We start from the raw sequence: 18,166 nt of genomic DNA, 5'->3' as shown, positions 1-18,166 counted from the left end.
GTGTAGGTACAGTAATGTATGTACTTACTCGAATCGCCCTCTCGTTCACTGTTCTTCTTTTCAACCACAGCGAGATAATTAATAAAAATCGTGTTAACTTATATAGGTATGTGTGTATTTACCTACTTGCACGTGAATTTTATTTTTAATGTGGTTTCTCAGTCATAATGCACGAAAACACGTCGATACTGTTTTGTACTTGACGCCGAGAGTTGTAATGCGTTTGTTTAGTTTTTCGCGGAATAAAATTGTTCGTATTTTTGTAAATTTTTCCCTCGTTGAAACATTGCTCATGTTTATAGTTATTAGAAGTTGAAAGCATTCATACAGTGTGAATTGTGCGTGATAAGTTACATCTTCTCCTAATTCAGGACGATATGAATTTTGAAAATGTGAGTGATTCGAGTCTTTTTTTTGAAGTATTGATGGTTCCTTATCCTTGGTTTTCATTCGTACTTATTTAAAAGTTTGACTTTGGTGTTTAGTAACTAAGTGCTCATGGTAGAGCGAACCTATGTACCTGTTTAATTAGATTAGGTGAATAATGATGTTTTGTTGCGGATGCACATTACGATTCACTACTAAATTTTTACTATGGACTGAATTGGTAAGCAATTTTTGTACACAATATTTTATATCTACGTTTTATTTATTTACTTAGGTAATTCAATCAAATAGAAAGTAAGACGAAGAAAATCTGTTTGCTCGATTTTATCAATGGGGTTCAAGTCATGGATTGTTGTTGTTATTATCTTTTTTATTTTTAGCTCTCACTTCTTTCAGAAATTTGACAAATTTTCTCATGGCCTTAAAATATCTCAAAGTTTGACATAAATGCAATTTTCCCCCAAAAAAACTACCGAGTAATTTGAACAAATCTGATTTGATTTTTTTCCAAGTGGTAGGTATAAAAAATTGATATGATTTCCACACAACTGAAGCTGTGAATCGACACTGATTTTCGAATGGATCGGAATATTTTCTGAAAATCAGTGTTTAAAAATCACTCAATGTTTTTTAATCTCTATCATATTATGGTGGAAAAATACGCAGTAAGTTATGTAAGTAAGTATATTAAAATTCCATTTTTTTTTTTTTTTTTTTTTGGACACAACTTTATTACGTAGGTACTCCGGATGCGTGATACCATGTTAATGTTCAACGCATAAATACCTAATTGCCTGGGATTTATGTTATGTCAAATCAAAATATTCCTCACTATGATTCAGATTCTGTTTAAATATAACTCGTATTTATGTAGAGGATTTTTGATAGGAGGGAAGAAGGGAAGGTTGGACTGAAAATTTTCCCACTGATATAGGGAAAAAAGATCAATTTTGCCGATTAATTTCATTGGAGGCTCAAACGTGAATTTTTTAAATTTTAAAACAAAACACAAATTGGCCCAAACGAAGCAAGGGCAAAAGTTTTTGAAAATTTGATTTCGAAAGGTCTAAAAACGATGTTTTTTTATGCGAATAGAGTTTATTTTTTATTAGATTTAAGTTTCAACATTTTAGAATTTGAAAGATTTTTTTTTAGCTGATATTCATTTCGGAAAAGAAAAATGGACATGGCTCAAGTGAGGGCGAAAATTCTTGAAATTTTGTATTTCGAGAGGCATAAAAACGATAACTTTCATGCAAAAAGATTATTTTTTCAGTTTATAACTTTAAAAGTTGGAATGATATTATTTTCTTAGAAATTTTGATCTTGAAAAAGAAAAGAAATCAAGCCCGGAGAATGAAGCAAGAGCAAAAGCTTTCGAAAATTTGTATTTTGAAAAGTAAAGAAACAAGCTTTTCTATGCCCCATTTCCTCCCCCCTTTAGATAGCCTTGACCCACCCCCCCCCCCAACAGCAAAAAATCATACCATAAGCTACAACTGGCAGTATCTGTAGATCAAACACAATAGTCAAGAGAGCATGAAAAAATACACCTTCAAGCTAAATTTTAGCTCCTTTTGATTTCATAAAACTTTTGATGAATTTTTAAACATTTAAAATTGCCGGAATTCTTAAGGGGAAAAATCAAAATTTGATACAATTGAGTTTTAAAAAAATGGAAATTTTGTTCATACCTTACTTTTGACCATTTAAATCGATAGGTGGTATCGAGTCCTTTTGAGACTTTAGAAAATGTTTACATTTTTCTGTGTTAAAAAAATGCTGCATTTCACGTTGTCCTTCTTACGAGCTAATTTTTCCAAAATTGGGCAATCTGAAAATCTGCAGGAAGGAGGCTACGAAATATATACGAACTGAACCCTAATTTTGCAAATTTTGGCCCTTTTTACAAAAAATAAATAACATAATGACCTTAATTTTTTCCAATTCCGTGGACAAATGTCGGGTCTTCTCATGAACTTGGAAAAAATCTAATGTTTCTTTTGAAGGTAGAAGGTACCTATAATTTAATTATTATCTGTGAAAAAAGAAAATTTAAAAATTCTATTTTTTTCAGGTTTTCGACAGCACATGGCTCTCATATTCAACAGCTGCGTTTGTTTTTTACATTCGAAATATAGGTAGGTTAGAATGGTTTCATGTACAGTGGCGCACACATGAAAGTTGAAAACCTTCGGTATACTTTCAGAAATTGAACTAATAGTCAAGGAGCCCGCTTAAGGATCTATTGCACCCCCCCCCCCGCCGATCCTCCGGGACAGCTTTTTTTTAAAGGGAGAGTCCTAAGGAATATTTCTAGCCCTTGTCCTAAAAAAAAACTGGCTCCACTAATAAAATGGCGGCCAATTTGATTGACAGGTAAGTCGAAATCGCAGATTTTTCGTTCCAACATAGGACTGGTACAAAATTTTTCAAACTGTACAAAGGTGGATTGAAAGATCAGGCAAAAATTCATCACCTAGCTGTCAAAATTTCAAGCGCTACAGTGCGTTTTTCGATTTTTGGTGAATTTTTGAAAATCAAATTTAGGTCAAAAATGAGGAGAAAAATCAAAATTTTACCAAATTGACCAAGAAAACTGAAATTTGGGACAAACACTACTTTCGACATGCTAAATCGATTGGAAACTGTTTCAAACCGTTTTGAGCAGTTCTTGCTGGAGCCTCCAGCAGATTTTTGAAACTCGAAATTTTCCCAAAATTTCCTCAAACGGAGATTGAAAGGTCTAAATTTATTCTGTAAACTAATTTCAATACGCTACGAAGTCAATTGCAGGTGGATTAAGTTGTTTTGGAGCCTCCAGCGACTTTTTGAAAATTACTATTATTAAGGCCAAAAATGAGGCAAAAAATCAAAATTTTACCAAATTGACCAAGAAAGCAGAAGTTTGGGATATACCCTATTTTCGACATGTTAAGTCGATTGGAAACTGTTTCAAACCGTTTTGAGTAGTTCTGGAGCCTACAGCAGGTTTTTGAAACTCGAAAATCCCAAATTTTCAGGTGGAGTTAGAAAATCGAAATCCATTCTGCTAACTAATTTCAATATGCTACAAAGTCAACTGCAGGTGGATTTTAAGTCGTTTTGGAGCCTCCAGCGACTTTTTGAAAACTACTGGAGCCTCCAGTGAATTTTTGAAAATTGAAATTTCCCAAAATTTTATCGAATGAAGTTAAAAATCCAAAATTCATGCAGCACTCAAAATTAAAACACGCTATCAAGTCAACTGCAGGTGGAATTTAAGTCGTTTCGGAGCCTCCAGCGACTTTTTGAAAATTACTGGCGCCTCCAGTAGATTTTTGAAACTTGAAATTTCCCAAAATTTCATCAAATGGAAATAGAAAAGCCGAAATTCATTCTGCAAACTAATTTCAAATACGCTACGAAGTCGACTGCTGGTGGATTTGAAGTCGATTTGGAGCCTCCAGCGCTTTTTTGAAAATTGCTGGAGCCTCCAGTAAATTTTTTAAACTTGAAATTTCCCAAAATTTTATCCAATGGAGATTGAAAGCAGAAATTCACTCTGCATAATAATTTCAATACGCTACAAAGTTGATCGACCGTTGGTGGATTAATTTTCGTTTTCGAGCCTCCAGCGACTTTTCGAAAGGTCGATTGGCGCTTTTTGGAAAATTTAAATTTCCAAAAAGTAGCTGGAAGCTTCAATACCATTTGAAACCATTTGAAACCACCATGTAGTCGACTTCATATCGTATTGAAATCAGTTTGCGTCTTTGCGAAGTAAATTTCAGCTTTCCAACTCCATTTGGTAAAATGTTGTGGGAATTTCAAGTTTCAAAAATCTACTGGAGGCTCCAGTAATTTTTAAAGAGTCGCTGGAGGCTCCAAAATGACTTGAACCCACCTGAAGTCGTCTTCAGATGGTGTTAAAATTGGAGTGTAGGGTAAATTTCAGCTTTCCATCTCCATTTGATGAAATTTTGTAAAAATTTAAGGTTTCAAAAATCTGCTGGAAGTTCCAGGAATTTACAAAAAGCCGTTGGAGGCTCCAAAAACAACTTGAAACTCACCTGCTGTACTTCGTAGCGCATTTAAATTAGTTTGCAGAATAAATTTCAGCTTTCCAACTCCATTTTGATGAAGTTTTGTGGGAATTTCGAGTTTCAAAAATCTACTGGAGACTTCAGAACTGCTCAAAAAGGTTTGAAACAGTTTCCAATCGATTTGGTATGTCGAAAATAGAGTATATCTCAAATTTCAGCTTTCTCGGTCAATTTGGTAAAATTTTGATTTTTTCCCTCATTTTTGGCCTAAATTTGATTTTCAAAAATTCACAGAAATTCGAAAAACGCACTTTAGCACTTGAAATTTTGACAGGTGATGAATTTTTACCTGATCTTTCGATCTACCTTTGTACGGTTTGAAAAACTTTGTGCAAGTCCTATATTGGAACGCAAAATCCGCAATTTCGGCTGACCTGTCAATCAAAATGGCCGCCATTTTATAATTAGTAGGGCCACTTTTTTTAGGACAAGGGCTAGAAATATTCCTTAAGACTCTCCCTTTAAGAAAAAAGCTGTCCCGGAGGATCGACGAGGGGGGGAATGCAATAGATCCTTAAGCGGGCTTCCCGACTATGAATAAGATTTAATTTCAATACATACATTGACGTTCAATCTTTCCCACCTCATTTTTGAAAAATTCCATTTTAATAGAAAAATGTTGATCTGAATGATGGAAAATCTCACAATCACATTCAGTAGGTACTTACCTATCTAGGTACATTGCAATCATTATTTTCCCAAAATTTCAACTTCCACAACCTCATAGCCCTTTCCCCTAACTTCATCGTGACAAATTTGAATGAATTTTAAAATATGAATCAACTCCAAATTTGTAGAAAACGTCGATCAATTCGTGCTGAAAAAATAACGACCTCAAAAGACAATAAAAATCCCTGAAATCGTGTAGATTTCAAGGTTTTTGGTTCAATGTGCCCATAAAAAATTGTCTAACGACTTGAAACGATAATTCTTTAAAAATTTGATTCGTAAAACTTTAACCTCACATTTGACCAAATTTCTATCTCAATTTATTCCATCATTTAAGTGAAAAACCATCGACTCCCCCCCTCTCCAACCAGTCTAGACAAAATTCTGGATGCGTCACTGCTACTGTATCAAACAGCTGGCCATTTCGAGTGTCTAAAAACATTCGATTAACCTGGGTATGCTTTTTCAGACGACAATTATTTTGAATTTTATTACGGTTATTACATGCTATGGAGTATAACTGGAATAATAACGACAGTACTTGGACTATCAGCCATAAAAAAGGTTAGTAAATACGAGGTACTTACTCATTATAATGGTTTGATTTACGACAATTAGCTCAAAAAGTCAAATTGACATGCAAATTTAAACGAAATATTTAAATTTGCAATAGGTACTTCCTTCATTCAGTATAGTAGGTACCTAGGTACTTATTTTTAACGATTACGAGTAAAATATGTAGGTATGTCTATTTATAGAGAATACCTGCATTGTTGAACGGATTCTTGGGTTATTTGTATTACTACGTGTTGTTTGAAAGCTGCTGTTTGGTGATGTTGATAAGTAAACCTTCACTTTACAACGATATCTTCAATCATAGAATACGAAAAGTTAATTTCGTCTTGAATTACGATACATCGCAGACCAAAGGTGTGATATTGAACGTGGCGTGGTATTTGTTCATAATTGGTGAGTTTTTAAAATCATTTATTAACTTACTCGTATACCTATTTGTTGATTAAAATTGGAAAAATTAAATTGAACGCCAAAAAAAAGAGAGCAAATGAAATTATCTACTTTGAAAATTTATTTTCAGTCAATTTAATTTATTTTGTGCTCGTTGTGAAGAGATATCGAGACGTAATGCTGGAAGATAAACCGTACCATGATGTTGAACTACAGAGATTAGCAACTATTGATTCTGTTACCAGATTATTTCATTCAAATTCAGGGGAGGCGTTCGTGAGAAGAAATACGAAGTGAGAAATACGCAATACTCTTAAGCATTTCATTTAAGTCAATGTAAAAAATTAAAAATTAAAAAAAAAATAAAAAAATATTCGTATCAATTTGATTATTCCAAGATTGAACAAATCTGCGCAAAATTTACCTCTTTTCTCTCATTAACTGGCATAAAAAAAGAAAAAAAATCAACTCGCGGAAAACACGAACAAAATTCTAATTAACGAATTACTTCGAACTCGAGAATCGAACCCTTGGAGCGAAAAAATTGCTCCAATTTCGCCCATAGAGAGAGTTTCTACCGGCGAAAAATTACTTTCTCGGCTGATTAATCGTTTCTTTCGGTACAAATGATGCGTCGAAATTTTACTCCACCGTTGAGCCAATTTGAGAAATTGAAAAATATTTATTCCCTTCAATCATTCGCTGTGTACGGGTAAGTAAGTTGCTCCTGTTGAACACATTTCGTCGCTCTCGTACTTCCTCACAATTGCAATCTTATAAAGAGAAATGAAAATAAAAGATCACACACTCAGCATGGTTCCAGCTAGTACAGCAGACGAAGAGACGATTATTATTGAAAAGAGAAAAACTTTACTTCACTGTGAAAACGAACGAAAGGGAAATTTATTTGAAAGCTTTTAACAGGAAAAAAATAAAGCCAGTCCATCTCGAGTGTATGTTTGTCTGCGTAGTATACAATAAATTGAAAAATACGTAGGTAGGTTGAAGAGGACGAAGGACGAAGGGGTCGGAGCAGGATGTGGGGGTGAAGACATCAAAACCCAAATACTATAAAAACTGTGCGCTTAACTCACCCTTTGCTCTTCTTTTTTTTTCGTGTTTTATACTGTTTTTTTGTAGCTTCGACTATCGAAATTTATTACGTATTTATTTTAGATGAATGAAAATCCTCCTACGTTGGCTCAAGGTGAGAGATTGGTTTTCTGATTGAATAACTAATTTGGAGAAGAGATAGGCATATTTTTTAACCAACTTATCGATAAGCCCACGTCTGATTTTTCAGATGAAAAAATTTATACAATTTAAAGATTACGATTGTTTTTCTGTCTGAAAAATTTACAAAGTTTTTTTTCAAGGAATTATAGCCATTGAAAAAAATGAATGAAAATGAGCTGAACTTTGAAACAAAAGATCGAGTGAAAAAAATTTTTTTCAAATATTATTTTTTCGTGATCCTTCAATTTTACAAATAGGCAAAAGTGTTCATCAATTTTTTTTCTTGAAGGTAGGTATCATGGTTGTTTTCAAATTTTACAGTTGAATGAATCTCTACAAGCCAGACTTCCTGTAAGTGCAAGGACTAATACTTACTGGAAATTTTCCATTGCATATCTACATCTTAGGTCTCCTCCTCTCTATTACAACCACAATTTGGAAAATAATTTTTTATTCCAACTCCAAAAAAAACCTCTCTGGTAACATCTAAAACCCCAAACTTGAAATAATATTCGCCAAAGATAAGAAAAAAAAAGACCTACTTCACTTCCCTTACTATCGACTTCAAAAAAAAGGCTCAATTTTATCGTTGTTTTTTTTTCATTCATTTCCTGCTCTTCGTAATACATTTTTTTTCAATCTTTCCTCATTCCTCTGCATTCCGCCTCGTTTCGAGACTTGTTTTTCCTATAAAATTACATCGCGTCCATCTTCGTCGTTTGCGATTAAAATTTACAACTGTGTTTCATATTTTGCATAATTTTCGCGAATATTAAATCAAAATTGTTCGTATCTTCTTTCATCATTGGTTTGCACTTGATAATATCTCTACTGTCGAAAACAAACGATGTTTCGATCTTATCTCGTTGCTGAGCTGTTGTTTTATTATTGTCTCTTCGAGTTTCTTTTTCGTTCACTTTTTCATTATTTTTCCGTTTTTCATCGTCTAATTTACCAAGTAGGACTGGGACCAAGTAGTACAAAGCAGAACACAAAAATGACCTAGTTTTGTACTTGAGCCGAAGTAAAAAACGTCACCGAGCCTAGCATCGTGTAGATACACCTTTATATACTTTAATACGAGAAGACAAAAAGCAATTTTTTCATTTCACCCTTCCCTGTCTGATGTTAGTTTTCTGTACCATTTCTTCTCTGTATATATATATATTTTTTACTTGGATGAAAAGGCGAGAAAAAGTCGCGAATGTCTACGATGAAATGTTACGTAAGTATCTATGTAGCCTATGTACTGAAAATTTATGTAGCAGTTGATTGAATCCATCTTCGAGTACTTTACCCACTTTTAAAACTTTTTTCACGGGTCAGCTCATGGGAAATTTCTTTTCAGATAAATAACGTTTGTACTAGAACTGAAAATTCTTAACGACTCTTCAAGCAACTTGAAGCCATTTGATAAATAGCAGTATTTTTTTCTCAACGAATGGAACAGTTCCTTGTGGAAAAACTCAGGCAATTTGTTCGACAAGCATGTATAATAAGTTACCTATTCATCTGCTTTCAAAATCACCTTGGTCAATGTTCATCTAATTCACCAACAAAGCAACTTATTCCGGTTCCAGTTATGTTGCAGAGGTCTAGAGAGGGAGGGGACTATCACATGGGATGAAAATTTAAAACCTGCATTCGTACATAAAGCTAGAAATACTCTGAACCAGCTTTTAGAAAAATTGTCGATATCGCTTGAGCTTATTTTTTGAGAACTTTGAATTGATTCATTTTTTAAAAGAACGATTCGCGAACAAATTAATCCATTCTTCAATTTTTATGAATCAAAGCGTTCACGAATGGAAAAATTATTCCATTCGTTCGCGATTGATATACAGAAAATTATTCAACTCGTTCGTAAATGATTCGCCAAAAATTGAGTAAATGAATCGATTCGCTCGCGAACGAGTCACTTATACGAATCAATTCGTTCACGAATGATTCACCGAAAATTATTTAACTCCTTCGCGAATGATTGACCAAAAATTATGAGATTCGTTCGCGAATGATTCATGAAAAATTGAGTAAATGAATCGATTCGTTCGCGAACGAGTCACTTATACGAATCAATTTGATTGCGAATGATTCACCAAAAATTATCCAATTTGTTCACGATTATGAATCAATTCGTTCGCGAACGATTCACCAAACATTGTGCAATTCTTTCGCGAATCATTCAAAAAAAATTGTGCAATTCGTTCGTGAATGATTCAGCGAAAATTGAGTAAACGAATCGATTCATTCGTGAACGATTCACTTATACGAATCAATTCGTTTGCAAATGATTCACCAAAAATTATTCGATTCGTTCGCGAATGATTCACCAAAAATTATTCAATTCGTTCGCGATTACGAATCAATTCGTTCACGAACGAGTCACTTATACGAATCAATTCGTTTACGAATGATTCACCGAAAATAATTCAATTCGTTCGCGAGTGATTAACCAAAAATTATGCGATTCGTTCGCGAATGATTCACGAAAAATTGAGTGAATGAATCGATTCGTTCGCGAACGAGTCACTTATACGAATCAATTCGATTGAGAATGATTCACCAAAAATTATTCAATTTGTTCACGATTAGGAATCAGTTCGTTCCCGAACGATTCGCCAAAAATTGTGCAATTCGTTCGTGAATGATTCACCGAAAATAATTCAATTCGTTCGCGAATGATTAACCAAAAATTATGCGATTCGTTCGCAAACGAGTCACTTATACAAATCAATTCGTTCGCGAACGATTCACCAAAATTGTGCAATTCTTTCGCGAATTATTCAAAAAAATGTGCAATTCGTTCGTGAATGATTCACCAAAAATTGAGTAAACGAATCGATTCATTCGCGAACGAGTCACTTATACGAATCAATTCATTTGCGAATGATTCACCAAAAATTATTCGATTCGTTCGCGATTACAAATCAATTCGTTCACGAATGATTCACTCAAAATGATTCAACTCGTTAACGAGTGATTCGCCAAAAATTATTGAATTCGTTTGCAAATGATTCATTAAAAACTCAATTCGTTCGCGAATGATTCATTAAAAACTTAATTTGTTTGCGAATGATTCACCAAAAATTATTCAATTCTTTCGTGATTATTAATCAATTCGTTCGCGAATGATTCACCAAAAATTTGTGTGCAATATGTTTGTGAATGATTCATCAATAATGGAGTAAATTGATCGATTAGTTCACGAACGAGTTACTGATACCAATCCATTTGTTTGCGAATGATTCACCAAAAATTATTGAATTCGTTCGCGAATGATTCACCAAAAATTATTCAATTTGTTTGTGAATGATTAACTGAAAAATTCAATTTGCTCGCGTATGATTCACTAAAAATTATTTAATTCGTTCACGAATGATTCGCCAAAAATTGTGAAATTCGTCCTGATTAACCAAAAATTGTGCAATTCGGTTGTGAACTGAATGATTCATCAAAAATTGAGTAAATGAATCAATTTGTTCACGAACGAGTCACTATACAAATAAATTCGTTCGCTATTATGAATCAATTCGTTCGCGAATGATTCACCAAAAATTATTGAATTCGTTCGCTATTATGAATTAATTCGTTCGCGAATGATTCACCAACTATTAATCAATTTGTTCGCGAATGATTCACCAAGAATTATTCAATTTGTTCGTGAATGATTAACTGAAAAATTCAATTTGCTCGCGTATGATTCACTGAAAATTATTCAATTCGTTCACGAATGATTCGCCAAAAATTGTGAAATTCGTCCTGATTCCCCAAAAATTGTGCAATTCGTTTGTGAACTGAATGATTCATCAAAAATTGAGTAAATGAATCAATTTGTTCACGAACGAGTCACTTATACAAATAGATTCGTTAGCGAATGATTCACTAAAAAATAATTCAATTCGTTCGCGAATGATTCATCAAAAATTATTCAACTTGTTCGCGAATGATTCACCAAAAATTATTGAATTCGTTCGCGAATGATTCACTAGAAAATTCAATTTGTTCGCGAATGATTCACCAAAAATTATTTAATTTGTTCGCGAATGATTCACTAAAAAATTCAACTCGTTCTCGAATGATTCACCGAAAATTATTCAATTCTTTCGCGATTTCGAATCAATTCGTTCGCGAATGATTCTAACTACATATTAATGAACTCGTTCGCGAATGATTCACTGAAAAATTCAATTCATTCGCGAATGATTCACCAACTATAAATCAATTCGTTCGCGAATGATTTACGTAGAATTCAATCAATTTCTTCAATTACCAATCGGTTGTGTATGATTCGATTCGATTTGATTCGATCTGATTTGATTTGATTCACTTCACTAAAAAACAGATCAATTTCTGTACAATAGTTTCACAAATACCGAATCAATCGTAAATTAATTGATCCGTTATCAATCAATTTATTTATTTAATCATCAATCGTTCGTAGTTAAATTATTCGATTCGATTGTAAACAGATCAATAGCTGTACAGGCCTAATTGTTTCAAAAAAAGTGACTCAATTCGTTCGTAAAAGATCAGTATTTTAAGAAAAGTCGGTCTTTTTCTCACGCATAATGCGTGAGTATTTTTTCAAAATCAACCCGTAGATTAATTCATCTTGAATTTCTGGTTCAACTTAATGCGACGTCAGTTGAAGTCAAGTAGGTATTTGTACTTTTCCTCCCTCGTATATCAACTCTTACTTACCTACTTCAAGGTCAAATCAACTCAATCTAAGAACGAATTCTCTTTAAATAGGTACCTACCTTTTTCATAATTGAAACTCAGCTGGAATGAAATAAAAGCTCTTTAAAAAAATCAATAATTTTACATTCATCGTAAGTGCCTATATATATGTACCTACTTGTTAAAAACACTCGATCTTTTACCATATAAAATAATAATGACTGATTGAATTTCACAACAAAGAATCCCAGACGACCAATCGGCCGCACAAATGAACTCGAAATGATGCCTTGATGACTTTACAATTTACATCCTTCATTTGACGAATGAAGTCAGACAAAGGCCAGAAAATTGTACTGCTGCCACCACAGCAAAAGTAAAAGCCTGATGCAGGGAAAATTAATAAATACCCAGCCAGACAATAAATCGAAAAGGAAAAGCCACAATTTTCTAGATATGGCACTTATAGTAGGTATACCTATCTAGGCTCAACGATATACCCATTAATGTGGAAGCAGACTCAAAATTTAATTACGAAGACATCTTTCATATCTACTCGATTCGCCCATTACATTATTCAACTCTCGTACAACGAAAAGAAAAAGAAAAAATTCTCACGCGAGAAAAAAAACATCGTAAGCACCACACATCGCCAACATTTCTTCGACTTCACAGTACACTAAATTTTACGCGACAACGAGTTACTCGTATACGAGAGTAACACACTGAAAAGCAGGAAAACCCATCAGCAATGAAAGAAGTGCTGGAGAAAGAAGTTGGTGGATAAAATCCACGTATTGTAGCTCACTAAAGAACGAAGTGAAATAAGAACTTGTTCAAAGTGATAGCTAACTTTTCGTCCGGTCCAGACATAGACACAGACGGAACATTTCACCGTTAATATTTCGCCGCCTTTTTAAAGTATCGAAAAGCTTCTTTTGCGGGATAAGTTTTGGAGAAAAGCTATTTGGAAAATTGTTTGTTCGTATCGATGATGGTGGCGAGTTTTCGTAATAATACAAATGTCTGTCTCGGTTGGCCCAAGCTTTTCCCTCCGCATACAAAGATAAGACCAGAGAGGCAGTTTTATGTCCGAAAAGTTTGAAAACCACGCCTCGGCCATTTTGGGGCTACTAATAAATACCCAAATGTCCCTTTACCCCTTTTAATATCCTGTCTGGCGGCAGCATCAAAATACAAGATCGTAGATTTTCACGTATAACCTTAGAAAATTTAGAAATGCTTCGTGCGACGATTCGAAATAACTCGTTTACAAAACTTTTATACCAAGATGTTTGTTCATAAATATACGAAAAAAGAACGCCAGCTCCATCGCTCTACAATCGTTTTCAAAACTTTAATACGAGCATTTTATCAAATTTTCCAGCTGCGGTTCATTTCGCCTCTTATGGAAACACACCTTTTTACCACTTCGGTCTTCGAGTCTGACGGTTGGAAAATTTTAAACAAATTTAATTCTTTTCTTCAAATGTCAACGTTTCGTGGCATAAACCAATTTAGTAGGTATAAAGCTTCAGCGTGAAATTTTTTCCAAGTCAAAAAGCGAAGCAAAAAACCATCTCATATAAATCTTATTAGCGAGAAATTTCGGACGTATATTTTAATAACATTTTCCCCGAGAGAAGACAAAACACAGCAACATTGCGAAAAAAGCTCTCTTTTTTTTAGCTTTCTTTCTCTAATCTGAGAAAGATATGATAAATCTCGGTGTTCGTGATGTTTTCTTCTCTAGTTCTCTCTCTCTCTGTGTTTTTTTCTTTATCTATTAAAGGTTGCCTTTTACATTTTATCATATGTTAGTTGGCGTGTATTCTGTGCGTCGACTTCTTTTCACCGGGTCCATATTTTTCTTCTTTTTGGCGATACTTTTTTCGTTTTAGACCTTTTTCTAACTTGTTAGCGAAGAATTTTCAGCTACTGGAGGAAAAACACGACGATATTACAAGCACTCTAAGATACCTAGCTATTGTTATTGCGACGTGGAAATTTTTGGATGAAATTTTTTCTTTTGGGGTATGATTAGGTACGTGTTGTGAAGACCATCATATCATCACGTGTGGATTCACCTTCATCTGTGGCACTAGCTGTGGCCGATATTTGATACCTTTCTTTTTTGAGGTGCTATAAATATAGTACATTTAGTCTCTCTGTCTCTTTTTTTTTTCACAAATGTAACCATAGTAACGTAAAACAGATCAACCATATAAACAGGTATTCGCTTTTCTATACCTATCTATTCTTTCGTAGGTAGTTCATTTTCTGCTTCCGCTACCTACTGTTGAGAAATACTATATCTTGAGCCGGTCATATCAAAACCACTGTTAAACTGTCTACAACTCTTCCCCTTCACCCCATCCTTCGGCTTGAAAATCCTCTCTGGTATTGGATGGATTTTTAGGAAGGAAATTCACATTACTTAAAAGAAAGATACGACGTAGGTACAAGTGAGTTATTATTCGTTGCTGTAGGTAATCTCAATGAATTTGTGCGAAACAATTCCAAAATTCCTAATAATAATTACGGAAATCATCAACAGTAATTACCGAAATTACCAATATTAATATTAACGAAATTACACAATGGTAACCACCAAAATTACCTACGGTAGTTACTACTCGTACAATTATCTATGGTAAATTACTAAAATTACCAAAAAATTACAGAGCTCTAGGTCCAAAACAATTTTTGGACTGGATTTTGGTTTTGTTTTGGGATCAAAATTTATTCATTTCAGGATTAGATTTGTTTTAGTTTTGTTCTAAATTTTCATTTTGGTTTTGGGATTGGTTGGGGGATTGAAAAAATTGTTTCAGTTCCAGAATAAATCGGTACTTCCGGTTTTAATCTTAAGTCCTAATTGACTAATGAACCCTGCAAAAGGTCAAAAATTGGTGGGGGGCCGGTTTGACATGGACAATCCTGAAGGACATAAAGATGTAAAGACATAAAGAGAAAAAATACAAAAATATGATGAAGAGACGACAAGATGACAACAGAAAAAGATGAAAAGACACAAGACAAAAAGACATCAAGATGACAGGACAAAAATACGACAAGATGAAAAGACAACAAAATGAAAAGATGGCAAGATGAAAAGATGACAAGATGAAAAGACAACAAGACAAAATTGTGACAAGACAAAAAGATGAAAAGATGACAAGACAAAAAGACAACAAGGTGAAAAAACGAAAAAATGAAAAGATGACAAGACAAACCGAAAAAAAGACAAAAAGATGACAAAACAAAAAGAAGACAAGATGAAAAGACGACAAGATGAAAAGATGACCAGACGAAAAGATGACAAGACAACAGGACGAAAAGACACAAGACAACAAGATGAAAAGACCACAAGACTAAATGACGACCAGACAACAGGCTGAAAAGACAACAGGGCAAAAATATGGCAGGACAAAAAGACAACAGCACAAAAAGACAGAAAGATGAAAACAGGAGGACAATAGTTTTTGAGATTGAACTTCAATGGAGATTTAATCGGTTTTGGTTTTGGGCAGGGGCGGACAGGCCCAAAAGGGCCTACCGCGAAATGACAGAAATTGGGGCCTATTGGAACATACAGGGCACATTTTCCAAAGTCTTCCTCCTGTTTAAAACCAGTGGTAGTGACAGACACTGTTCAAAACCAGTGGTAGTAACAAACACTGTTTGAAACCAGTGGTTGTGACAGACACTGTTTGAAACCAGTCGTATACTGACAGTCACTGTTCAAAACCAGTGGTAGTGACAGCCACTGTTTGAAACCAGTGGTTGTGACAGACACTGTTTGAAACCAGTGGTAGTGGCAGAAATACTGTTTAAAACCAGTGGTTGTGACAGACACTATTTGAAACCAGTGGCCGTGACAGACACTTTTTAAAACCAGTGGTTGTGACCAACACTTTTTAAAACCAGTGGTTGTGACAGACACTGTTCAAAACCAGTGGTAGTGACAGACACTGTTCAAAACCAGTGGTAGTGACTGACACTGTTCAAAACCAGTGGTAGTGACAAACACTGTTCAAAACCAGTGGATGTGACACACACTATTAAAAACCAGTGGTGGTGACAAACACTGTTCAAAACCAGTGGTGGTGACAAACACTGTTTAAAACCAGTGGCAGTGACAAGACACCGTTTAAAAACCAGTGGTTGTGACAGACACTGATAAAAACCAGTGGTAGTGACAAACACTGTTTGAAACCAGTGGTTGTGACCAACACTATTCAAAACCAGTGGATGTGACAGACACTGTTCAAAACCAGTGGTAGTGACAGACACTGTTCAAAACCAGTGGAAGTGACACACACTATTTAAAACCAGTGGTTGTGACAGACACTGTTCAAAACCAGTGGTAGTGACAGACACTGTTTAAAACCAGTGGTTGTGACCAACACTGTTCAAAACCAGTGGTAGTGACTGACACTGTTCAAAACCAGTGGTAGTGACAGACACTGTTCAAAACCAGTGGTAGTGACAGACATTGTTTAAAACCAGTGGTTGTGACACACACTTTTTAAAACCAGTGGTAGTGACAAACACTGTTTGAAACCAGTGGTTGTGACAGACACTGATAAAAACCAGTGGTAGTGACAGACATTGTTTAAAACCAGTGGTTGTGACTGACACTGTTCAAAACCAGTGGTTGTGACAGACACTGTTCAAAACCAGTGGTTGTGACAGACACTGTTCAAAACCAGTGGTAGTGACAGACACTGTTCAAAACCAGTGGTAGTGACAAACACTGTTAAAAACCAGTGGAAGTGACACACATTATTAAAAACCAGTGGTGGTGACAAACACTGTTCAAAACCAGTGGTAGAGACAGACACTGTTTAAAACCAGTGGCAGTGACAAACACTGTTTAAAACCAGTGGTTGTGACAAACACTGTTTAAAACCAGTGGAAGTGACAAAGACTGTTTGAAACCAGTGGTAGTGGCAGAAACACTGTTTGAAACCAGTGGCTGTGACAGACACTTTTTAAAACCAGTGGTTGTGACAGACACTGTTCAAAACCAGTGGTAGTGACTGACACCGTTTAAAAACCAGTGGTAGTGACAAACACTGTTTGAAACCAGTGGTTGTGACAGACACTGATAAAAACCAGTGGAAGTGACACACACTATTGAAAACCAGTGGTGGTGACAAACACTGTTTAAAACCAGTGGTTGTGACAAGACACCGTTTAAAAACCAGTGGTAGTGACAAACACTGTTCAAAACCAGTGGTAGTGACAAACACTGTTTAAAACCTGTAGTTGTGACATACACTGTTTAAAACCTGTAGTTGTGACAGACACTGTTTAAAACCAGTCAGAGGCGGACTAGCTGAAAATGGCCTACCGCGAAATGATAGAAATTGTGGCCTATTTGAACATAAAGGGCCCAGTTTCCGTAGTCTTTCCGATCATGGGGCCCCCAAACTGTCACTCATTACCAAAAAACGTTGCATGCTTTTGAATTTTACCAAAAATTTGTACCCATTTTCTACAAAAAAGGCCCACTTTCTCCCCGGAGCCTTCCGGGATTTCTCCGGTATAACTGTTGTGGCCAGTCCGCACCTGGTTTCGGAATCGTTTTGCAACCAGACCCACAGCTCTGCAAAATTAATATGGTAAATAGCAAACTTACTAATTATAACTACCAAAATTACCAATGGTAAATGCCAAACTTTCAATGGTAATTACCAAAAATACCAATAGTAATCACCAAAATTACCAACAAGTATGTATTACCAGAAATACTGATAGTAAATACCAAAATTACCAATACCTAGTTGTAATTACTAAAAAACCATTTTCATCTTCAGTTTGTATGTACATGTACATCAACCTTGATTCTTATTAAGATAAAGGCAACATAGCCTACTTGGTTTTTTTCTTACTTACTACGAGTATAAATGTATTTTACACCCATTCAATGCAACGAAAAAATTGTTCGATAAGAAAACTTATCTCGGCAAATCTATTCGGATGGCTTGTTCTCCACCGATGTAATTCGATTTACGGAAAGACAACCGAGACATAAATCAATTTGACACAATGGCTCGGTGAGTGATTGCTTTGCCGCGAACGGAATCAATTCCAGAGTAAAATAAGAAAGCTCACCACGGACGTAGGGTAGGGAT

General features: G+C 34.9%; 2 protein-coding genes across 4 annotated transcripts in view; one reads left to right on the top strand and one right to left on the bottom strand.

The window, feature by feature from the left end:
- LOC135834674 (EGFR adapter protein-like) overlaps positions 1–18,166 on the bottom strand; it is a 249,375-nt gene that overhangs the window by 120,678 nt on the left and 110,531 nt on the right. The gene's annotated exons all lie outside the window — the stretch shown is intronic.
- Positions 90–6,490, top strand: LOC135834676 (uncharacterized). Its single transcript, XM_065348621.1, has 5 exons — positions 90–607; positions 2,465–2,528; positions 5,611–5,705; positions 5,900–6,110; positions 6,238–6,490. Exons 1-5 carry the CDS (start codon positions 545–547, stop codon positions 6,402–6,404), a joined length of 600 nt encoding a protein of 199 aa, XP_065204693.1. The 5' UTR covers positions 90–544; the 3' UTR covers positions 6,405–6,490.

Source organism: Planococcus citri, chromosome 2 (genome assembly GCF_950023065.1).
Source record: "Planococcus citri chromosome 2, ihPlaCitr1.1, whole genome shotgun sequence".
NCBI classification, from domain to species: Eukaryota; Metazoa; Arthropoda; class Insecta; order Hemiptera; family Pseudococcidae; genus Planococcus; species Planococcus citri.
The sequence above is the reverse complement of the archived record's forward strand: the minus strand, read 5'-3'. Positions and strand labels throughout refer to the sequence as shown.